The sequence below is a fragment of the Sarcophilus harrisii genome, chromosome 6, assembly GCF_902635505.1.
Source record: "Sarcophilus harrisii chromosome 6, mSarHar1.11, whole genome shotgun sequence".
NCBI lineage: Eukaryota > Metazoa > Chordata > Mammalia > Dasyuromorphia > Dasyuridae > Sarcophilus > Sarcophilus harrisii.
Genome location: NC_045431.1, coordinates 187,034,694 through 187,055,845, shown reverse-complemented (window position 1 = coordinate 187,055,845; position 21,152 = coordinate 187,034,694). Strand labels below are relative to the sequence as shown.

Sequence of the window (21,152 nt, the reverse complement as noted above, 5' to 3'; positions counted from 1 at the left end):
GGTCCTGTGTAAATTGAGATTTTAAATAGTATCATTTGTGATAGTAAATCAGAAGTGATTTTATTTGATTAAGCTTTATATGAAAGCTAATTTAAGGTGAGATGTGTTCCCCTTTTAGAGTAATTAGTCAGAGTCTTTTGCCTGGATCAAAAAATCATAATCCCCTATCAGTCCTCCACCTAGAAAAACAAAGTAAAAAAGTTTAACACAACTGGTTTATGATATTTAGCCCAGAATACTTTGAGCTGACTTAAAAAATAATAGTTGTGAGTTTAAACCAATAGAGCCTTACATATATTTCCCAGTAATTTTTAATGTGAGATTCGTTTGTCTTATGTGACTTCATTTACAATAATGCATAACTTCCCATTAGAATAAGTAGTTAAAATTTATTATCACTCCTTGTCACCTGTTTCCTAGTCTAAAAGGATCTATCCTACTACCCACCCCTTTATTCTCCTCCCCTACCAGTTATCCCATATATATGTTACCTTCTTCTTGTGCTGGTTGTGTTTTGAATGAGATGTGTTTTGCACTAATGCTTTTTAAAATTATAAAGATTATAAACTTAAAAATCTCTTGTGATAGAATGAAATCACATCTGTTTATGTCATGGATTCAGCCAACTTGCTACTCATTCTGATCTTTTATTATGAAAGGTAAAAAGATAATTGGATTGTAACTTGACATTACTCTGAATTTTGATGCTAGATATGAAAATCTGAAATCACCAACAAAAATGTGTTCAAGAAAATGTGCTTCACTCTGGTAACTGCTACACATGGATATCTGTCCCTGGGAAAAATTAAGAGGATGATCTTATCATGGGCTAAGGTAAGATCCTCTTGACTTAGTTTCCTCAATAAAAATATTCCCACTTAATCAATTATAAACCTGTCTTTCATATGTTGTGAATGATTAGATACTTTTCTATATTATTCATATCTAGAATTTTAACAGAGCTATGGGATATTTTTTTTTCTGCTATAACTATATCCCTCTTTTTCCCCCCTTTTATATTAAATTTCTCTGTTAGAGTAGATAGCCAGTAAAACATCTTCCTGTTAGAGTTCCTGTTGGCTCACATTAAAAACACTAAGGTGCCAACAAGTCTTATCAATTCCCTAACCAGCTGAATAAAAAGAATTTTTGAGTTTGACACTCCCATAAGAATTGTGTGTTCATGTATAAAAATTCTTTTAAGCTAATATAGTAACACTATCTTCCCAAGGAGGGAATTAGATAAAGATATAAGATAAAGATATACTTTTCCTTTTCTTTCAAAACTGGATAAAGTAGATTTATATTTTTAAGCTTAATTTAAAACTGAAGGTTTTCCTTTTATGCAAACTAGATTACATATACTTTGGTAAATAAAAATCTTTACTGAAAGGGCTCATTTTATAAGTTAGACACTCATGGATTTATTTTTCTCCCTTTAATCTGTTGATAGCAGTGTCTCAGATCTGTATAAGGATTAGGTAACAGCGGGTCAAATGTAAAAACTTAAATTCTCTGAAGTTTTATATGAATTATGAGTTCCTGATATTTGAACTAGTTATTGGAAAGTCAAATTCAGGAAAGTGGACCAAATTGTATTGAGATCTGTTTCACAAAAGATTATAGCAGAAACATCTAAAAATCTCCACAAGTAACCTGAACTAGAGAAGTAGATCTAGGAAAAGCCTCTGCCTTCAGAGCTGCTGAGAAAGGGTCCATTCCAGAATATCCAAAAGGAGATGTTTTTAAGAAATCAGATGATGGCAAGGAACATCTTAGCCCTAAGATATAATGTGCTGATGAAATAAACATTAGGAATATTAGACAAAAGACTGAATGTTCACCCTTCCCTCTCATTCTTTCTCCACATACTACTGTTTTTATAAGGCCTGCTAGCAAAGAGGACTACTTTCAATGAATTTTGTCAATATGTTGATTATAGTCTCAAAGACCATGGGCTGAACTGTTATAAGATTAAACTTGACAGTTTGAGGGGGCATCTTCTCTCAAGTTAATCTTATTAAAATAGAATATCTGGAATAAAATTTCTTGCTTCCTCTTCCCATATAATAGAACAAGCAGAAATTGTAATCTCTCTTCCCCACACCTTTTCTGTAATCATTGCTTCAGCTTTATTAACTATTATGGGGTGATAATTACATGATTTTTATTATACTTTGATTTGTAACTTTAATTGGGAATTCAAACAGAGCTGTGGGATATTTTTTCCTCACAGAGGAAATCCTCACAAATAAAATGCTTATTACATACCTCTAGTAGTAAACTCTGGAGGTGAATTAGGTGACTTGGTGAATAGAGCACTGGGCCTGGAGTCCAAAGTCCTTAGTTCAAGTTTGGCCTCACAGCTGAATTTTCAGATTCAAAGGGAGGAACTGAGAATACTAAATTGATTTTTTTACTTGATTTTACTCTGTAATTAATTTTTTTTCTTGTATTTTGTGTAATTGTCTATTCCAATCTCTTTGATTCTGAGTTAAGGTTTAAAATTTTTTCTCCCTAATATGTCACTTGGATTAGAAGAAACTTATTATCTTCTAAACTCTTAAGATGTACTGGTGGAATTCCAGGCTATCTATTGTTATTTCTATGTTATTAGTTAGCCTAATATAATTCCCTAATATAATTTCAGGAAATACATTATTTTGAACTATCCTTAAGGGGTACCTAAGAGGAAACCATACCAATAAACAATTAAAGGGGATCTGTTATCTCACTAATAAGTCTTGCAGGGTGCTGATAGGCACCCAAAATCTATTATCTCTTTCCCACCAACAAACCTTGCAGGCTCAAGAACTCAATCAATCAACATTCCTTAGCCACATGAAGGAATGGTTACTAACCCCACATTCCCCACCTTTAGTAAATCACATTATCTCTTCCTCTACGATGCTATCGACCCTGTAACCAATTAGAGTTATTATTCTGCCTACCAAGTTCTGTCCTTTGTTCTAGGCTTATAAAAATGAGCTGCCTCCCTTCCTCTAGAATTCTAATATTATTAAGATACTACTGACCCCTTTTGTTAGTAAATTATTGCTCTAATAATATGTATATATATGATAATGTTCATAACTCTATACCTTCACCTATGTTTGTTAATAAATGTGACACTGGAAAATTAAATTGAAAGTGCCTATCCTTACCTTGAATCCACTAAATTAGGTTTCCACTCAATAAACTGGGAAAACATTTTTATATTTAAAGGTTCTGATAAAGGCCTTATTTCCAAAATACATAGAGAACTAACTCAAATTTATAAGAATTCAAGCATTCTCCAATTGACAAATGGTCAAAGGATATGAATAGACTATTTTCAAATGAAGAAATTGAAATTATTTATACTCATATGAAAAGGTGCTTTAAATCACTACTGATCAGAGAAATGCAAATTAAGACAAGTCTCTCAGATAGGCTTAGATGACAGGAAAAGATAATGATGAATATTGGAGGGGATGTGGGGAAAACTGGGACACTGATACATTGTTGGTGCAGCTGTGAACAGATCCAACCATTCTGGAGAGCAATTTGGAACTATGTTCAAAAAGTTAGCAAAGTGTGCATACTCCTTAACCCAGCAATGTTTCTACAGGGCTTATATCCCAAAGAGATCTTAAAGGAGGGAAAGGGACCTGTATGTGCAAAAATGTTTGTGGCAGCCCTTTTTGTAGTAGCAAGAAACTGGAAACTGAGTGGATGCCCATCAATTAAAGAATGGCTGAATAAATTAGGTATATAAATGTTATGGAATATTATTGTTCAGTAAGAAACAACCAGCAGGATGATTTCAGAGAGGCCTGGAGAGACTTATGTGAACTGATGTTAAGTGAAATAAGCAGAACCAGGAGATCATGATACATGGCAACAACAAGATTATACTATGATCAATTCTGATGGATGTGGCTCTCTTCAACAATGAGATGATTCTGGCCAATTCCAATGGTCTTGTGATGAAGAGAGCCATCTGTACCCAGAGAGAGGACTGTGGGAACTGAGTGTGGTTCACAACATAGCATTTTTACTCTTTTTGTTATTTGCTTGCATTTTATTTTATTTCTCTCTTTTTTTAATTGGTTTGATTTGATCTTTCCTGTGTGGCACGATAACTGTATAAGTATGTATGCATATACTGGGTTTAACATATATTGCTACCATGTTTAATATATACTGGACTACTTGCCATCTAGGAGAGATATGGGGGGAGGGGGATAAATTGGAACACAAGGTTTTGCAAGGGCTAATGTTGAAGAACTGTCCACGCATATGTTTTGAAAAATAAAAAGCTTTAAAAATTAAATAAATCAGGCTTCCATTGTCCCTAAAAAAGGTAAGATTTTTGGTAAACTGTTTTTCCAAAATAAATTTTAGGAACAATAATTCAAAAAAATCTTTTGAGGTTTTGTTGATATCTATATATCCTTTAAAACAATTTTCCCAATCACACTGCAAATTAGACAACCAGGAGTGTCTAAAGGCTTGGAAACCATTGCTCTCTCTCTTAAGCCAGTTTTCTTTTATTTTCACAGCAAAATAAACTAAACATTTCACTAGAAAAGGAGATTACAAATAAAATGCTTATTACATAGCTCTAGTAGTAAACTCTGGAGGTGAATTAGGTGACTTGGTGAATAGAGCACTGGGCCTGGAGTCCAAAGTCCTTAGTTCAAGTTTGGCCTCAAGAAACTAGTTATATAACACTGATCCAATCACATAATCTCTGCTTCAAAAAAAGGAAATAGCAAACCATTCTAGCATCTTTGCCAAGAAAACCCCATGGACAGTACTGGTGTGCTGTTGTTGTACACAGAGTCACTAAACGTCAGACATAACTGTACAACTGCCCAACAACTGTAAATACTAACAGATCAATTATACATTTTGCATAGAATATGCTCTAGACTTATTCAATCCCTTCAGAATAAGTTAATAAAGAGGGAAATGAGAGTAAACACTTGAATTTTGTCACTCAAGATATAAAATCATATAAAATGTTTTTTGCTTCTTATGCTTAGCATATGGCACATCACAAATCTAAAATTTCTAAGTTACTCTTTAATAAGTTAATTGCAAGATTTCTTTAAAACCTAATCACATTTAATGCCTCAAGGATTAAATAGGAACTCCTCTGTTTGGCTTTTAAAGTCCTTTGCACTTGAACTCTTATTATCTTGAAGTCTTACTATTTGTTATTTCCCTTCATTAATTCTATAGTCCAGTCAAACTGACCTTCAAATACAGCATTCTATTTACTGTCTCCAAATGCCTTAGTACACACTTCCATATCACCTACAGTTCTTAGAATTTCAGGTTCTTTCACATTTTAAATCTTCTATATGAAGACTTTTCTGAATCCTCTAGCAACTAGTACCTTCAGACCTTGAAACTAGCTTCATATTTACTATGTATAAAAAGAACATTTATGCAAGGGAAAATAGCAGGAACTTTAAAGTTTAAAGGAAGGATTCTTTTTTGTGTCATGGATACCTTTTGGAATCTTATAAAGCCTAAGGATTTTTTTCAGAATGTTTTAAAATGCATAAAATAAAATAGGTAGAATAAAAAGAGAAACAGCTGAATATAAAGGTGCATTTTTTTTCCATCCAAGGTCATGGATCCCCTGATCTATCCACACAGCTCAAGTTAAGAACCCTGATTTAAGGATAGAGCTCAGAAGCTAGAATTCTGTCCCTTGGGTTCAAATAGGTGAACTCCTCCACACTACCCCCATTTTCCATGTCTAACTCTCCATATATGTTTTCTTCCCTTATTGATTGAAATGTAAGCTCTTTTAGGGCTTGCAAGGATTGTTTGTATCTGAGCACCTAGGACAATGGCAGGCATATAGAAGCACTTAAATGCTTTTCCATTCACTCATCAAGACACAGTCTTGAATAGTTTGGCCTAATTATCTATGTAGTGAAAAAAAGTGGGTAAATACTTGTCTCCATAAGAAGATGCCCCTAGATAGACAATCTATAAAATCTATCCAGTAGCATATGTTTCTTGGACAGATATAGTAAATGAAAAATGAGGTAGGCCCATCATTAAAAGAGAGGCTTGTTAGCCTATCTTTTTAATACCAATATTTTACTAGTGTGGTTATATGGCTGTGTGTCATGGAAGAATGCAGTCCCCCCCAAAATAAAAAAAAAAAATGAGTATGAATCAGAGGGCAATGTGGAGAATGGATGTTTACAAGCTCTGCCAGATTTAGCCCTAAATCTGAACACCATGAATTACAAACGTGAACCAAAAAAAAAAAATAAATAAAATAATGTCATCAAGGAAATATACAATAAAAAGAGAAGACAGATTGAAAGAAAATCACAAGGAGAAAAGATGATAAATATAAGGAATATTCAATGGAGAGATAACCCACACGTTCTATTTTCTAAGTTTGGTATTATGTGAAGAAAGCTCTCAACATTTTGAATGGATGTCCTGTGGAAAACTCAAAGAAGCACCTTTATAAGGGTTGGATGGGCAGTGACTTGTGCAACTAGAGACAATGTCTACAATCATGAGACAAAAATGTACTTGATTATTCAAACAGATAACTAATTTTATAGTTTCCTTAATATAACTAAAGACATCTTAGAGTACTAAAAATCAGAATTTAGAAAGCCTACCCAAGAACTAGTCTATAAATAAATCGGTGAACAAGCATTTATTAAGCAGTTACCATATGCCATTGTCCTAGGTGAACATCTTGAACACAAAATAATCTCTGCCTTTAAGGAGTTTATATTCCATCAGGGAATAAAATATGAGATGACACAATGGATAAAATATTGGGCTTGGAGGCAGAAAGACCTGGTTATGAATCCTGTCTCCCAAAATTATTCACCATATACTTAATCTGCAGTTTCCTCATCTGTGAAATAAACTGTATTTAAGCCCTCAAGTCTTTTCAACTCTAACACCATAAAAAAACAAAAATAAAAAACTAAAAGCACAAAATTTCCTTGCCAAATGAAAATTATGTAGAAATGGTGAAATGTGACACTTATAGTCATAATTATAAAAATCACATAGTGAATAACAGACAACACATGATTATTTGCTAAATGGTGAAAAACAAGTTTTTATATCAAAAAATGTCTTTTAAAAATCAATTAAAAGAACATAATTAAAAAACCCAATACTTATTCTACTACCAGGATAGCATGCAAAAGTTGCGCAATAATAGCACTTTTAAAACGTTAAGATTCTAAGAAGAGTATCTCTCTGAAATCCAAAAGTTTTGGGCCTATGTGTGGTAATGATGGCCTTGCTTACTGAACTCCCTTTGTTATAGAGTCACTTTTTCATGAAACAGAAAAAGATTATACTTCATTGGACTACTTGTCATCTAGGGAAGGGGTGAGGAAAAGGAGAGGAAAATTTGGAACAGAAGATTTTGCAAGGGTCAGTGTTGAAAAATCACCATATGTTTTGTAAATAAGAAGCTTTAATAATTTTTTTTAATTTAAAACAAGATTACAATACTTCAATACTAATCTGAACAATGAGGAAGATGTGTTAGAATATTAGCAGTCCAAGACTACTTCCAATTTGTAATCCATAAGTTGATTACGATGCTTATGAATTGAAAAGGAGTTATCTTTACTATGCTTCAATTAAATATGAATGAATAAATCAAAATATATTTTAAGTTTTAATGTGTGTCAGCTACCATAAAAAGATATAAACACAAAAGTGACATAGTTCTTGTCTTAAAGGAGGGCATGTTCTAATAAGAAGACACAACACATGAACAGTAGCGAAAAAGCTGTCCAGAGAAAGGTATTTTGGTCTAAGAAGTCACAGAGAAGACATGGAAACAATACTGCTATCACTTGACATATCCTTTCCAAGAGCAATGGTGACAGGGATTTTATTATGATTCCAAAACTGAGAAGTGGAAGAGGTAGGAATACCAGTAGCAAAAATAGGAAAACAGATAAAAAATGTGGATTTGGTCTCTCCTTCTCCCATTCTCTACCATGTGGGGAGATCTCATAACTCAGGAAAACCCATCCTCAAAGTAGAAATTCCAGGTTCCCTGGAGAAATGTAGTACAGATCACAAACAATATCAAAGTCAACTCAAAGCACTCATCATTAATACCTTACAATATTACTTTCCCTTCCTCCCCCCATAAATAATGAACTTTCCAAGTGAAAAGCACTATACAATTAAACACCATTATCCATTTTAATTTGGAGAAAATTCTTTTGTTGGTTAAATTGTGACATCTGTTTTCATATTTTAGTCTATACCTGTTAACGATAAAAAGCTATTTCTTAAACTTATTGTGAAATATTTTTCCCACCTATGACATTCCATTCTACAAAAACTAAAAGTTTAAAACACATAAGCAAATAAATGTTCTTATTTAGAAATTTATAAATGCAAATTACAAATAATACATAAAATTAGTTACTTAACTGATGAACTCACTACACATTTTCAATTTAAGCATTACCATCTTTCTAATCCACATCACTTTTTTCAAACTGTATCAAATAGATCAAAATCAATCACAATCATAAAACAGCAAAGCTTTCAGAGTCAAAGATGATTCTCTTTGAATTATGTGACAGATACTCCAAAACTGAAAATAACTTCACTTTAGACTCCATATACTAGGATATATAGAGACACTCATGTTTATAACTGAAGAGAATCTGTGAGATTTGTTAGAAGTTTGTAAGGGGGAATGCTCAAGATGATTTAACAAGGAGGCTCTCTGCATGACAACTGACTGACCGCCAAACTGAGACAGTCAATCTTTGGGACTCATTTTCTTCCTGCCTGCAAGATGAGTGAAGGTCACAGTTCACTCACAGAGTAGATACACACTGGACCTAGGAGTTTCAGGCAGTAATGACTTTGGTGCCAGGATTCCCTGCTGAATATGGAGAATGCTAGGAGAGAAGTGAAATTGGAACCTGCCTAGTTTCCAGGCAGTGAAGGATGCTTAAAGCAGTGTTACATGTACAAAGAACTGAAAGGAATAATTTGAAAAATGCTGATGGAGGAATATCAGGAGTGATCTTTTACATCAGAAAGTCCAAATATCCTGAAAGGATTTGTTGAAATAGACTTTGTTCATCAACTCCATGAAAAATATGTTATAGTAAAAAGATTCTGGATTTAGAATTTCTGCATTTGAATCCTAGTTTTGTTATTCAATGCCTGGACAGCTTTGTGCAAGCAATTTCATTTCACATTTGTAAGATGAGAAAGCTAGACTGACCCATGGGGATCACTTTCCCTAAAAATCTATCATTCTGCAATCCTGAGCTTTGAAACACAATTCAAAAGGATGATGGCACCCCATTTCAACAACAGGAACAGGGGTTTGTATATAGCTCTTCTTATGGCAAAAGACTGGGAGAATATTCGAATAGAATAATGGATATCTTGCTCAACATTGTCTCTGTATCAGGTGTTTTTATTTAATTGGTTCATAAAAAAGTATTTAATTGCTTACTATATTTGAAGCCCTATGCTCAATGCTTTTTTCAGTTATGTCTGACTCTTCATGACCCCATTTATGATATTCTTGGCTAAGATACTGGAGTGGTTTGCCATTTCCTTCTCCAGCTCATTTAATGGATGAGGAAACTGAGACAGAGTTAGGTGATTTGCCCAGGGTCACACCTCTAGTATGAGCCCAAATTTGAACTCATGAAGAGAAAGAAGTCTTCCGGATTCCAGCCCAATACACCATGGCGCCGGTGTCTTCTCCCAAGAAGTCACTCTCAAATGGGGGAGGTGAGGAGACAAGAAGTTTCATTGGGAAATCAGATGGAAATGCCCACAGGTTGGCCTTTAGAACTCAAAGGCAAAGCAGACAGTAGTGTTTCACATTTAGTGCCATTGCCATGAGCCATCAGTGTCAAGGACTTGTTTCCTGGTTCTTCAGTTGCTACAACACGAGGAAGCAGGGGCTATAACACCTCCAGAAGAATTGCCAAGTCCTAACTCTTCAAAGGCAGGGAACAGGGTGGGTGAAAGACTGGTATTTTGGGGGTCCCAGTGCTCTCATGGGCCTGGGTTGGTGGCAGTTGGGGGTTTGCAGATGCCAGGATGGCAAGCCCCCTTTCCACAGAAGTTCTTCCTTCTATCCTATGCTAGCTATGGAGACAGGATAGGAGTATGCCTTTGTTAAAAGGAGAAATCCACCAAAATGAGGAAGGGTTTTTCCTCCCCTGGGAGTCCCTGAGATTTACAATATAAGTTCATCATCTTCTCTTCAATCTCTCACCTCCTCCATCCAATTAGTTGTCCAATCTTGTCACTTCCACCTTAATAACATCTTAAGTGCTCCCCCATCTCTCCTGACACTGCTACCATGGTGCGGTTCTCATCACCTCAAGTCTATAAGACTACAGCAGCTTGCTGGTTGGCCTCTCTGCCTCAAGATTCTTCCCATTCCCATCCATCTTCCACTCAAATGTCAAAGTGATCTTCCTAAAACACAGCTCTGATCAGATCACCCCCCCCCCCCATTAAACAACTCCAATGGTTACCTATTACCTCTAAGATCAAATATAAGTTTTCATAATCTGGCTTCTTCCAACCCTTTATTCCCCCCCTCCACCTAATTTGCAAGCCACTGACACTAGGCTCCTTGCTGTTCCTTCTATGAGACATCCCCTCTCCTCCTCAAGGCATTTTCATTGGCTGCCCTTTATGGCTGATACTCTCTGTCCTGTCTGATTGCTGATTCCCTTAAAGGCTCACTTTTTATAAAAAGCCCTTCTCAATCCATCTTCATCATTCTGATTTTAGCCAACATCTGTCTTGTCTGAACAGAGTTGCTTTCATGTTCTCTCTGCCATTAGACTCTTGAGTCCTTGAGAGAGGGGTTGATCTTTCTTCTTTCTTTGTTTTGCCTTTCTTTGAATTCCTAGGTCTTAGCACACACAATACCTGATATAGTTGTAGTTGCTTAATATAAATGTTTGTTGATTGTTGATAAAATGCATCAATAGAGTTTGTTATTAATCACGTTAAGTTTAAAATAGGGAATTTTGAAAGAGGGGCAGGTTGGGGGGGGGGGGAATGAGTTATTTTAGACAAGTTGGGTTTGAGGTCTAGCTGTCCAGAAAGTGGCTGGACATAAGAAACTGGAGTTTATGGTAGAGGCTAAGGCTAGATATATAAATTCAAAAGTCATTTATATAGAGATAACAGAGAAAAAAGAAGAAAAGTAGATTCAAGAAAGAACACAGATGAGCACCTACCTCTGGGGAAAAGGCTGTGATGAGAGCAGAAACCAATTATAGAGAACCCTAAGAAGGATCAAACTGTCAGCAAATATTTATTTAGTAAAACACCAATGTGTTTAGACACAATGGTAGACATTAGGAATACAAAGACAAAATAGGCTTTGTTCTTAATGAGCTTATATTCTATGAATAATAAAATGTACACACAGGCAAATGGATACAAAACACTGGAAAGTACATATTTAAAAGCCGTTGGATTTTTAACTATTGCTATGCTCTAAAATTCTTAACCCTTTCAATGTCCAAACTCTCCCCCCCTTCCACTATTGCCCTGACTGAACACCTCCCAAGACCCACTATATGTCAGCAATCCCAATCATCTTTTGCTTTTACTGTCTGATCATTAGTTCTTTCTCCCTTCATACCATCTCTTAAATGTATTCCCTTTCCTACACTCACACAGACAATCCCCTTGTTCAAGATCTCATCTCCTGATCTATAGCTTTTGAACCACTCTCTCTGAGTCCTTTTTATCCACTCCAGTCTATCCAGCACACAACTGTCACTATGAGGGTTTTAAAGCACAATTTTGACCACAACGATACCTCACCCCACACACCCATTCAAACTCCAATGCCTCTCTACTACCTCGTCTCCAAGATCAAATATAAATGCCTCTTCCTACCTCTTCTGTCTTCTTCCACTTTATTCTCTCCATGCACTCCAAAATCAGCTCTAATCATTTACTTGTTCCTTAGAATGACACTTCATCTCCTGTATATACAAGCTGGCTCCTGTTGGTAACATTTACCTACATCATCTTAGCCTTTTAGCTTCCCTAGCTTCTTCTGTTGTTCATCTTTTTCCCTGACTCCTCCCATCTATCCAGGAAGACTAATGACATTACAAGGTGATGTCTTGACTGTGATTATATTAGATTTAAGGTGTCATCAGTCTCATTCTCTCCTGCAGAGTCATCTAAGTCCAGTGGCAAGATAAAAGTCAGGCAACTGGCAGTGGCCCAGGATGAAGTGGATTGATCTTAGTGTCTTCAATGCCTGAGCAAGCTCTCAGCACTCCGCACCTGCTTCAGTTGCCTTCATGGTCCCAGGAATAAATTGTTGTCATCCACTCATTCTGCCTGGGGAAGTCACCCAGTCTGCTAGCTACATATCCCTCAAACTCACCAATGGGTTTAAAGCTGGTTACCCTAAGCCTGGCTTATAGCTAGTCTGCCAAGATGGTTTACTGGGGTATGGCCACGAAACATGCTACAGCTCCTTGGAGCCACAGGTGAGAACTGTGTTTTAAAAGAACATCAAAAGTAGATGAGAAGTACAGAAAAGGGCATGACAGTTTCAGCCCAGACCTGCCAGATCTCTCTGAATCCCATTAAGAATTAAGCTCAAATCCTACCTGCTGGAAAAATCCTTTTATTCATACTTCCCACTTTTCTCCATCCAGTACTTCCAACAGAAATGACCTCCCTTCTATTCTCATTATCTCCTCCATTAGAATGAGAGCTTCTTGAGAACAGGGTCAGTGTTTTTGACTTAGCACTGTGGCTAGAATAAAGTTAAGGGCTTAGATATTTGTTGCTTACTGACCACCTTCTCACCAGTTGCCCTGGCTACCACTCTACTGAACTCTACTGAACTCTACTGAACACACCACTTTTATATTAGCATCCCCTATGTTTAGCACATAGTAAGTGCTTAATAAATAATTCTGAATTCTTTTCTTCAACAATTAAGTCATGGATGACTTCTTAGAGAGAAGTTTTAACAGAAATCAGAATGCAGAATGTAAAAAAGTGAGTTTCTGGATGAGAAAGCACACAATGATTGGGATTTGAATCAGTGAAGTGGATAGCCATGTGCTAGATTTCTGAAAACTTTTCATAATGTATCTTCACAGCTACACTATAAACTCTTTCAGACAAAGTCTTTTCTCCCTCCTCCCTTTTTTTTTTTTTTTTGCCTAGCACCTATACACAGGAGCCAGAAAAGGCAAGTCAATCTTAGAAGCTCTAGCAGACCCTAAAAGGCCTACTAGGAAGTCAAAAGCTTCTGCCACTATCTAACAGTAGTTCAATTCAGGTTAATAACTGGAGGTTAGCTGATAACTTGATAAGATTTCATTTTAAAATATATATAAAGTACATGAGTTAGTTTGCTACCTTTGAGGGACTGCTTAATAAATGCATCCAATAAAAATTTAAAAGATATGAAAGCATCAGTGAGGTTGTACAACAATTAGAATAATGTGGATAATTTTACTGGGTAGATGGTTTACTGAAAGGCAATTAGTTCATCAAAAAATCTAAAATCAACATGATTACTCCATATATATATTAAGCCTTACTCAATAATGGAAATAGAAATTATTCTTTGATTATATTTCAATCAAACTGCATAGACTCCTTGAAACCCTATATGAAACATAAATAATGCTGCCATATGTTCTCCTTCTTTTCCCACTTACATTACTAAACTCAGCCACTATTTGTCAAAATAGATATAGCCTGAGAGGAAATTTTTTTAAAAATGTAGAGCATCAAAAGTTTTGAAAATGCTATGTATCTCAAAAGAGAATTTAATTTTTTAAATGCCAATGCTATTATTGTACATGTACAATTTACATCCAAATTACTTGCTTCACAAGGGAAGGGAAAAGGAGAGAATTTGGAACTCAAAAAAAATTTAAGTTAAAAAAATGTACATGTAATTGAGGAAAATAAAATGAAAAATTAAATGTTAAAAAATAAAATGCCAATACTTTTTTGAAAGATATTACAATACAAAAGATATCAAAAGATAACACTTTTTTGTTAAGGTACAATAGGTCAAGATTGTTACAATGACTAAATTAATTATTTCTTCTATCATCTCCTTTAAACTTCAACCATAGAGAAAACAATGAAAAATATTTAAATTTATTTTTAACTGTATTCATAATTGAATATTTTTAAATGGTACTAATTTCATACAAAATTTTTCTTGAAATATCAGTATTAAAATATTACATTTTTATTATGTTTTTAACTCTCTCCATGTTCTACATTTGGTTAATAGAATTCAAGTATCTGAATTCGCAAATATCACCACAGAATATTTTTAAGCATCACAAATCCATTTAGTTAGATTCAAGAGGAAAGATGATTTGAAAATATTTTCTACTATATTCTAAGTAAAAAGGATTTTAAACTTTAAAATCTTAGTTTAAGTTTTATAGTGAATTCCTGATATGACCTTTACTTATCGCTTATTCTTACTTATCTTATCGCTATTCAAATCAGCAGTAAAAGATGCTCAAATCCTGCAAGAATTTCCCCATACGGTTCCACCTACATTTAGCAAGCTAATTATTCTAAACTGTAAAGCTCTCCAGCACAGAGATTGTGCCTATTTGTGCCAAATATTGTATTAGACTAGACATTACACATAAACATATTTAATTAATAATCCAAGATTTTATTTGAACACAAAAAGCTATTTGAATGACTGAATCATTCTAATCCAGCCAAATCAAAAACCAATTCAGTAAACACTAAGTATCTGCTAGGTCCTGGAACAAATAAAGATTAAAATAAGACAAATCTTGTTCTCAAGGAGCCAAATAATTAGAAATTCAGGCATTTAACTTCCAAAGACAATCCATTAACAATCATCACAAGTTACTACCATGACTATCCAGATCACAAGTCATGTGGGACACAACTCAATTTCAAAAGTTCATAACAGCTGATATTCTAGATCTGTCTATAAGCTAGTCTTCAGTTTCATGTGTAGTTTATAAATTGTAACAATTCACATTTACATAGCACCTCAAAATTGTCCTGGAAAAACAATATAGCAAGTTTATTCTCTCTTCACAGATGAGGAAACTACAGGGCAGAGGTCAGATGACGGTATTGCCTATACACCCTGAATTCAACATGGTGGAATACCGTGGGAATGGACCTAGCTTTAGCCAGCTTTACAAGCTGACTCTATCCAGTTTGATGTTGTCAAGTTCTCTTTGTCAGCCTCAATTTCTTCAGCTAGACAATAAGACAGTTATACTAGAAAATCTCTAATTGTCAATTATAATTCCAAATTCATGTTCTTAGGATACTGTGCCAAAGTGTCACTCAACTCTTTACTCACTTTCACCCCTCATGTACAATCTATTAACAAGCCCTCATTTTACCTTCTCCCCTTTCTCTCCTTGCACACCGCCATCATCACTGTACAGGTCATCATCACCTCACACCTAAAACTATTGTAATAGCCTAATGATTGATCTATCTGCCACAAGCTCTCTCCTTTGGTTCATCCCCTATTCATCTGTCAGAGAGATCTTCCTAAAGCAAAGGTCTGACCATCACACAGAACCCAATTCAATAAACTCCAGTGGATCCCTAGGACCTCCAGGATCAAATGTAAAAAAAAGAAAAAAAAAACTTCTATGTCACACACAGAGCCCTACTTTGAAAACCAGTGACACTGCATATGCCATTTTCCAACTCAAAGCATTTTCACTGACTGTCTCACACCTTTGAAATACTTTCTGTACTCATCTGCCTCCTCCTGGCTTCTCTGATTTTCTACAAGCACCAGCTAAAATTCTACTTTTTGTCGGAAACCTTTCTTGATCCCTATTAATTCTAGTGACTTCCTTCTGTTGATTATTTCCAACTTATCCCTATATATAGGTTGTTTCCCCCATAAGACTGAGTTCTTTGAGAGCAGGGGCTGTCTTTTGTCTTTCTTTGTATTCTCAGTGCTTAACATGGGTGGCATATAGTGGACATTTAATAAATGTTTACTGACTCACTGACGACTTTGAGTCTATACAATACAATCATCAAAGAAAAGGGGTTATCTCAATAAGTTTAAATTTAATTACAACCTTCCTACTTAAAACTTAGTCCTACCAATTTTCATAGATACCACAAATGGATGAAAAGCGCTGGTTGGCTTTTTATGGTATTGGCTAACAATGAAACAATTGTATATATTGTTCTTTTCTAGCAACCCAAAGATGGCACTAACATAAAAGGGAATACTGAAGACAACCAAACAGTGATTAAATTCATAGTTCTAAGGCACACCTAAAAGGATGTGGGCTGCATTTATAGTTCTCATTTACAAAGTATTCTTCAGATTACCAAAAATATACTAAAAGCAAAACACTATTATTTTGTAATTGACATAGTTAATGATACTAATCAACAAACACAATAAAAATGTCCATATTTTATTTTACTTATAGAATGATTTTTTTCAGTAACATTTATAGAATATCTTACATACAAGTAATATGAGAACTCACTTTAAAATTAGCTATTTTTCTGTGGAAAAAAAACCCTAGCAAAATAGCCTCTTCTAAAAATATTTTTACCAAGTTTATTGTTTTTAGGCATAAATAAGTTACAGTAGACCTATAAGATACAACCTTGCTATTTATAAGTAGTAAAAAGCCACAGGAATGTGAGTTATTAAATGTTTTCACATCAGAGATTGGGTAAGTTTACTACTATAAAAAAAAAATTTCACCTTTTGACAAATTTGTTTTAAGTGGTAAGAAAGTTATACCGCAAGAAATAACATTAAATTTACAAGTACTAGTATACTAAATCCAACCAATATTAGAAACACTAATACCAAATACATCTGAATTTGGACTTTTTTCAAAGTGGAGTATACCACATGAAAGAAAAACATTTCTAAATAAACTTTTGCTTAACAACAAGAAAAATTAAAAGCTAACATATTCTTAAGAGGAAAAAAAAAACTTTGCCACCAAGTTATTTGGTTGCCTTCAAAAAATAAAAATACAAACATTAATCAATTTCAATGTGAAAATTGATAGCTTAAAAGAAATATAAATCTTGGCGCTACAAAATTGTAAAAACTTATATCAAATTTCACAGAGGAACTTGCAGCAGTCAGCTACAGAGTTCAAGTTCAATAGGAGCTTCGGAGATGGAGAAATTCCAACTTTGTGGCATATCGGTAATATACAAAGTGGGAAGGGTCGTAATTGGTTTTCTGACTCAAGCGTCGAAATGATTAAGCTTCTCTGTCATTAAAAAAAGTCTTTCTTTTTTCTTCTTCAGATAGAGCTGATTGGGTATGGCACAGTTACCGCTCCCCACTGACTGTATGCACGTTTATATACGGTTAAATACGCATACGTTTAAGAGGTCCGACAGCAGCGAGGATTAAAACCACTCTTCGGCGGTGGGGAAATGTTTTACGCAGGGGGGACGCCGGAGGGTTTGCGGAGCACAGGAGGGGGTAAAGCGCCCTCCCAGCCCAAGCAGCGGGGGTCGGGATGAGCCCAGCCGGGGGCTGCCGGGGAGCCGCCACGCCTGACCCCGCTCGGCGCCGCACAACAGCTGGATGCACCCACAACAGCTCCCTCAGGACACCCTCCAAAGAGACTCCGGGCTGCGCTAGGAGGGGCTTCCAGCTCCCGGGCACAGAAAGAAGTCCCTCGGGCCCGCGGTTTACATCCAAGAAGCCCCCAACTCCCCGGACGTGGGAGAGCGAGAGGAAAGCGACTCTCGGACTCTTACGTCCCCGCCCGAGCCAGCCGAGACGAGGAAGACGAAGCCTAAACTGCCCTTCAGAACCAGTTTGTGGCTCCGGAAGTCACGGGGTGGAGAGATCTCGGACACGGTTCGAAGCCCGATTCCGCTACTTGCGGGTTGAGTGACCCCGGCAAAACCAGGACAATGCCCGCTTTTTAGCCCTTTACGGGGGGGGAAACGGCTCTCGGGCGGTCTTCTAAGCGCGGAAAGATCCGGGTTTTTATGACTATTATTACTGGGGGGAAGTGCGGGGAAAGTGCTCAGCGAGCAGTCCCAGATCGCGACAAGCCAGCCCGGGGCGAGGGATGGTAAGCTGGGAGAAGTCAGCCTGCGCCCGCCCGCGCACGCCTGACCACGGTCACCTCGGCCGGAGCCGCTGTCCCTAGTGAGCACGCAACGCACACACACACGCGCGCACACGCCTGCAGCGGACCGAGTCGGGACCACCGCGGGTGACAGCCCACGGCGCGGGCCCCACGGGAGGCTGTCGGCCGTGCCCCGCGAGGGGCGCCGGGGCTCCGGGCTAAGCTGCCCGGCTCCGCCGCCGCCCACGTCCCGCTCCCCGCCTCGCCTCGCCCAGCGGGGAGCAGCTAGCTGCAGGGGGCAGGGGCGCCCGGGCCGGCCCGAGCGCGGACACAAGCGCGCGCCCCCAGGCGCGCCCCCGCCCGCCCTCCCCCTAGCACTTGCTCACCTTGGGCTTGTACAGCCACTTTCGGAACCTGTTCATCATCGCCTCGGACGGCTGTCGCCCGCACCTGCCCCCGAGGAGGCGGTGGCGGCGCCCCGGGGAACTGGCTGCCTGAGAGAGACAGGGAGACCGAGGACCGCGGTGAGAACGCGGCGGACGACGCCACGGCGGAGACGGGCCGGCTGCGGCGGCTCCTCCGCAGGCTTGGTCCCGGAGCGCGCGGGGGCAGCCGTCGTCGCCGCCTCCTCTCCTTCCCCAGCACTGAGCCCTCGGGGCGGCTCGCGGAGGCAGCGGGGGATGCGGCGCGCGCAGCTGGGAACCTGGCGCGCGACACGCGCCGGCTGGGGGCGGGAGCGGGGGAGGAGCTCCCGCTCCAGCTGAGTCTCGGGTTCGAGCCCAGCCCCGTACGCTGTCCGGCTCAGCCTCCTTCTCTCCCTTCACTGACAGCTCCAAAACATTCCACAGTCACGGCAGCCCCAGGGGTGGGCACATGCGCCGTCCGCACCGGAAGCCCCCCTCCCCTCCGCTACCGAAGCTCGTCTGAGGGGAGGTATTGGAAATGGGGGCGGGGGCATTTGAATGGAGCTGATAAAGAGCTCCGTGACTTCCCAATCACTCCTCGGAAGGTCGCGAGCTCCCCCAACCTTTGCGCGTCACGTTTCTTCTGTGTATGGAGCAACTCCCCTGCTCCTATTCTAAGGGAATCAGAACCCAAGGCAAATGACAAACTACAAGCCCCAAAATGCCTTGCGAAAAGCGAGCTCCTCCGGCACCGTTTTCTTTCTGGAAAAGAATACATGGGGAGATGCAGTCTTCTCTGGAGCTCCTACTTTGACCTTTGCATTCTGGGGAATGTAGTCACATTTCAGGCGGGGAGTGGGTAGAATACGGGCTGGGGGGGGGGGGGGGGGGGGGGGGGGGGGGGGAAGCGTTCTCTCTTCACTCCTGACTCCACGTTCTGGTTGCTGGGCGACGGCGCACAAACAAGCATTCCTTTCGCTCGGCTCACCGTTTGAGTAGTTTTCTCACATCCCCCGGAAGCAGAGCCAAAGGACTACAGTTCCCAGAAAGCTGCGGTCTTGCTAGCCTAGGCAACGCAATTGGTTGTGTAGACGCTAAAAGAAGACTCTGTGGTTGGATCCGAGCAACAGGTGTCCTGACCCAGTCTGTAAGGAAAAGTTCCCTGTTGGGGAAGGCAAGTCTGGGGGTGGTGAGAGGAAGGGAAGGGGGAGCCTGCGAAACAGGGTTTGGCTGCGCTCCCTTAGCATCTTTTTGACTGGCTTTGAATTATTCAGGAGCTTCGCTGTCCCCCTCTGCCTCGTTGAGACCACCTACCTTCATTGCTGCTTACTTTCAGGTACCTTCCCCCTCCCACAACAGTATCACACCTCGGGAAATGCTAATTTTCCTCAATAATTGTACTTAAATCGATTTCCTTTTTTTTTCTTCTGCAACTTGGGGGAAGGGCGGTCTTGATGGTTTCTGAGGTCCCTTCCAGATGCAAAGTCTTGGGATCTTGTGATCATCACTAAGCAGTTCTGGGGCTCCTTTAACCAATTTTGCCCCCCATTATGTTCAGAACAGTTCAGACCATCTAAAATTCAAGATGCAAGAATTTGTTGGGAATATTGGATGACTCAATTCTTTATGAGGACTTTAAGCCTGAACATGAACGATCTCCCTACGTTTTGCTTAATTCCCCCTTTATCCCATCCAAGGCTAGTTCGACTGTTTATGAGGACTATCTCTCCTGCCAAACTGCGGGCTCTTTGAAGGAATGGACTTGAATACAGTTTTAATGATAAATATCATCATAAGTGACTCCATACATTTGCGTAAAACTTCAAGATTTTAAAAGAGTAGCAATAGGCTGAAGTGAAGGGCACGTTTGAGGGACAGGAGTTGAAAGTTTGGACATGGTCACTTAAGAAGGAGGGTTATTTTTATAGATTGTGAAGCATCACTAATAGTTTCACAGGGGATGAAACTTCTTCAAGGATGTCATCTGAAAGATACTTCACAAGAGAAGGTAGTCAAAAAGTTATCCAGCTGTTCATACCCTTCGATCCAGCAGTACTACTACTGGGCTTACACCCCAAGGAGATACTAAAGAAGGGAAAGGGACCCACATGTGCCAAAATGTTTGTGGCAGCCCTGTTTGTAGTGGCCAGAAGGTAGAAAATGAATGGATGTCCATCAGTTGGAGAATGGCTGAATAAGTTGTGGTATGTGAATGTTATGGAGTATTATTGTTCTGTAAGAAATGACCAGCAGGATGAATACAGAGAGGCTTGAAGAGACTTACAGGAACTGATGCTGAGTGAAATGAGCAGGACCAGGAGATCATTATATACTTCAACAACCATACTGTATGAGGATGTATTCTGATGGAAGTGGATTTCTTCGACAAAGAGAAGGAGGAGTAATTGAGATGCAGCCTGGTTTCTCCATTCTATCCATCATACCTTGACGAGACAAAAGAAAGATCCTCATCTAAGTTGGTGGTGCCCCTGCAAAGAATTTATAGAGGACATGAATACAATGGATAAGAAGGGATGGCAAGATCTTCAAGAGTGGAGAGTATCTATATCCTTAAAATTACACAGCCCCAGAGGCACTCTAATGAGATCCCTGCTAATGGAGG

At 38.6% G+C, this 21,152-nt stretch overlaps 2 protein-coding genes across 9 annotated transcripts in view; one reads left to right on the top strand and one right to left on the bottom strand.

Moving 5' to 3' along the window:
- The window catches only part of ZFYVE28 (zinc finger FYVE-type containing 28), a 182,657-nt gene extending 164,069 nt beyond the window's left edge, over positions 1 to 18,588 (bottom strand). For all 6 annotated transcript variants that reach the window (XR_004230199.1, XM_031942322.1, XM_031942323.1 and 3 more), the window contains exon 1: positions 18,512 to 18,588. Coding sequence is in view for 5 of the 6 variants with exons in the window: in XM_031942322.1 (XP_031798182.1) it covers positions 18,512 to 18,550 (39 nt within the window). In the remaining variant the exon portion in view is untranslated. The remainder of the gene's footprint in view (positions 1 to 18,511) is intronic.
- Positions 18,589 to 19,443: 855 nt separating this feature from the next.
- The window catches only part of CFAP99 (cilia and flagella associated protein 99), a 177,524-nt gene continuing 175,815 nt past the window's right edge, over positions 19,444 to 21,152 (top strand). For 2 of the 3 annotated variants that reach the window (XM_031942841.1, XM_031942844.1), the window contains exon 1: positions 19,444 to 19,865. The gene's annotated coding sequence lies outside the window, so the exon portion shown is untranslated. The remainder of the gene's footprint in view (positions 19,866 to 21,152) is intronic. The other variant, XM_031942842.1, reaches the window with a different exon arrangement.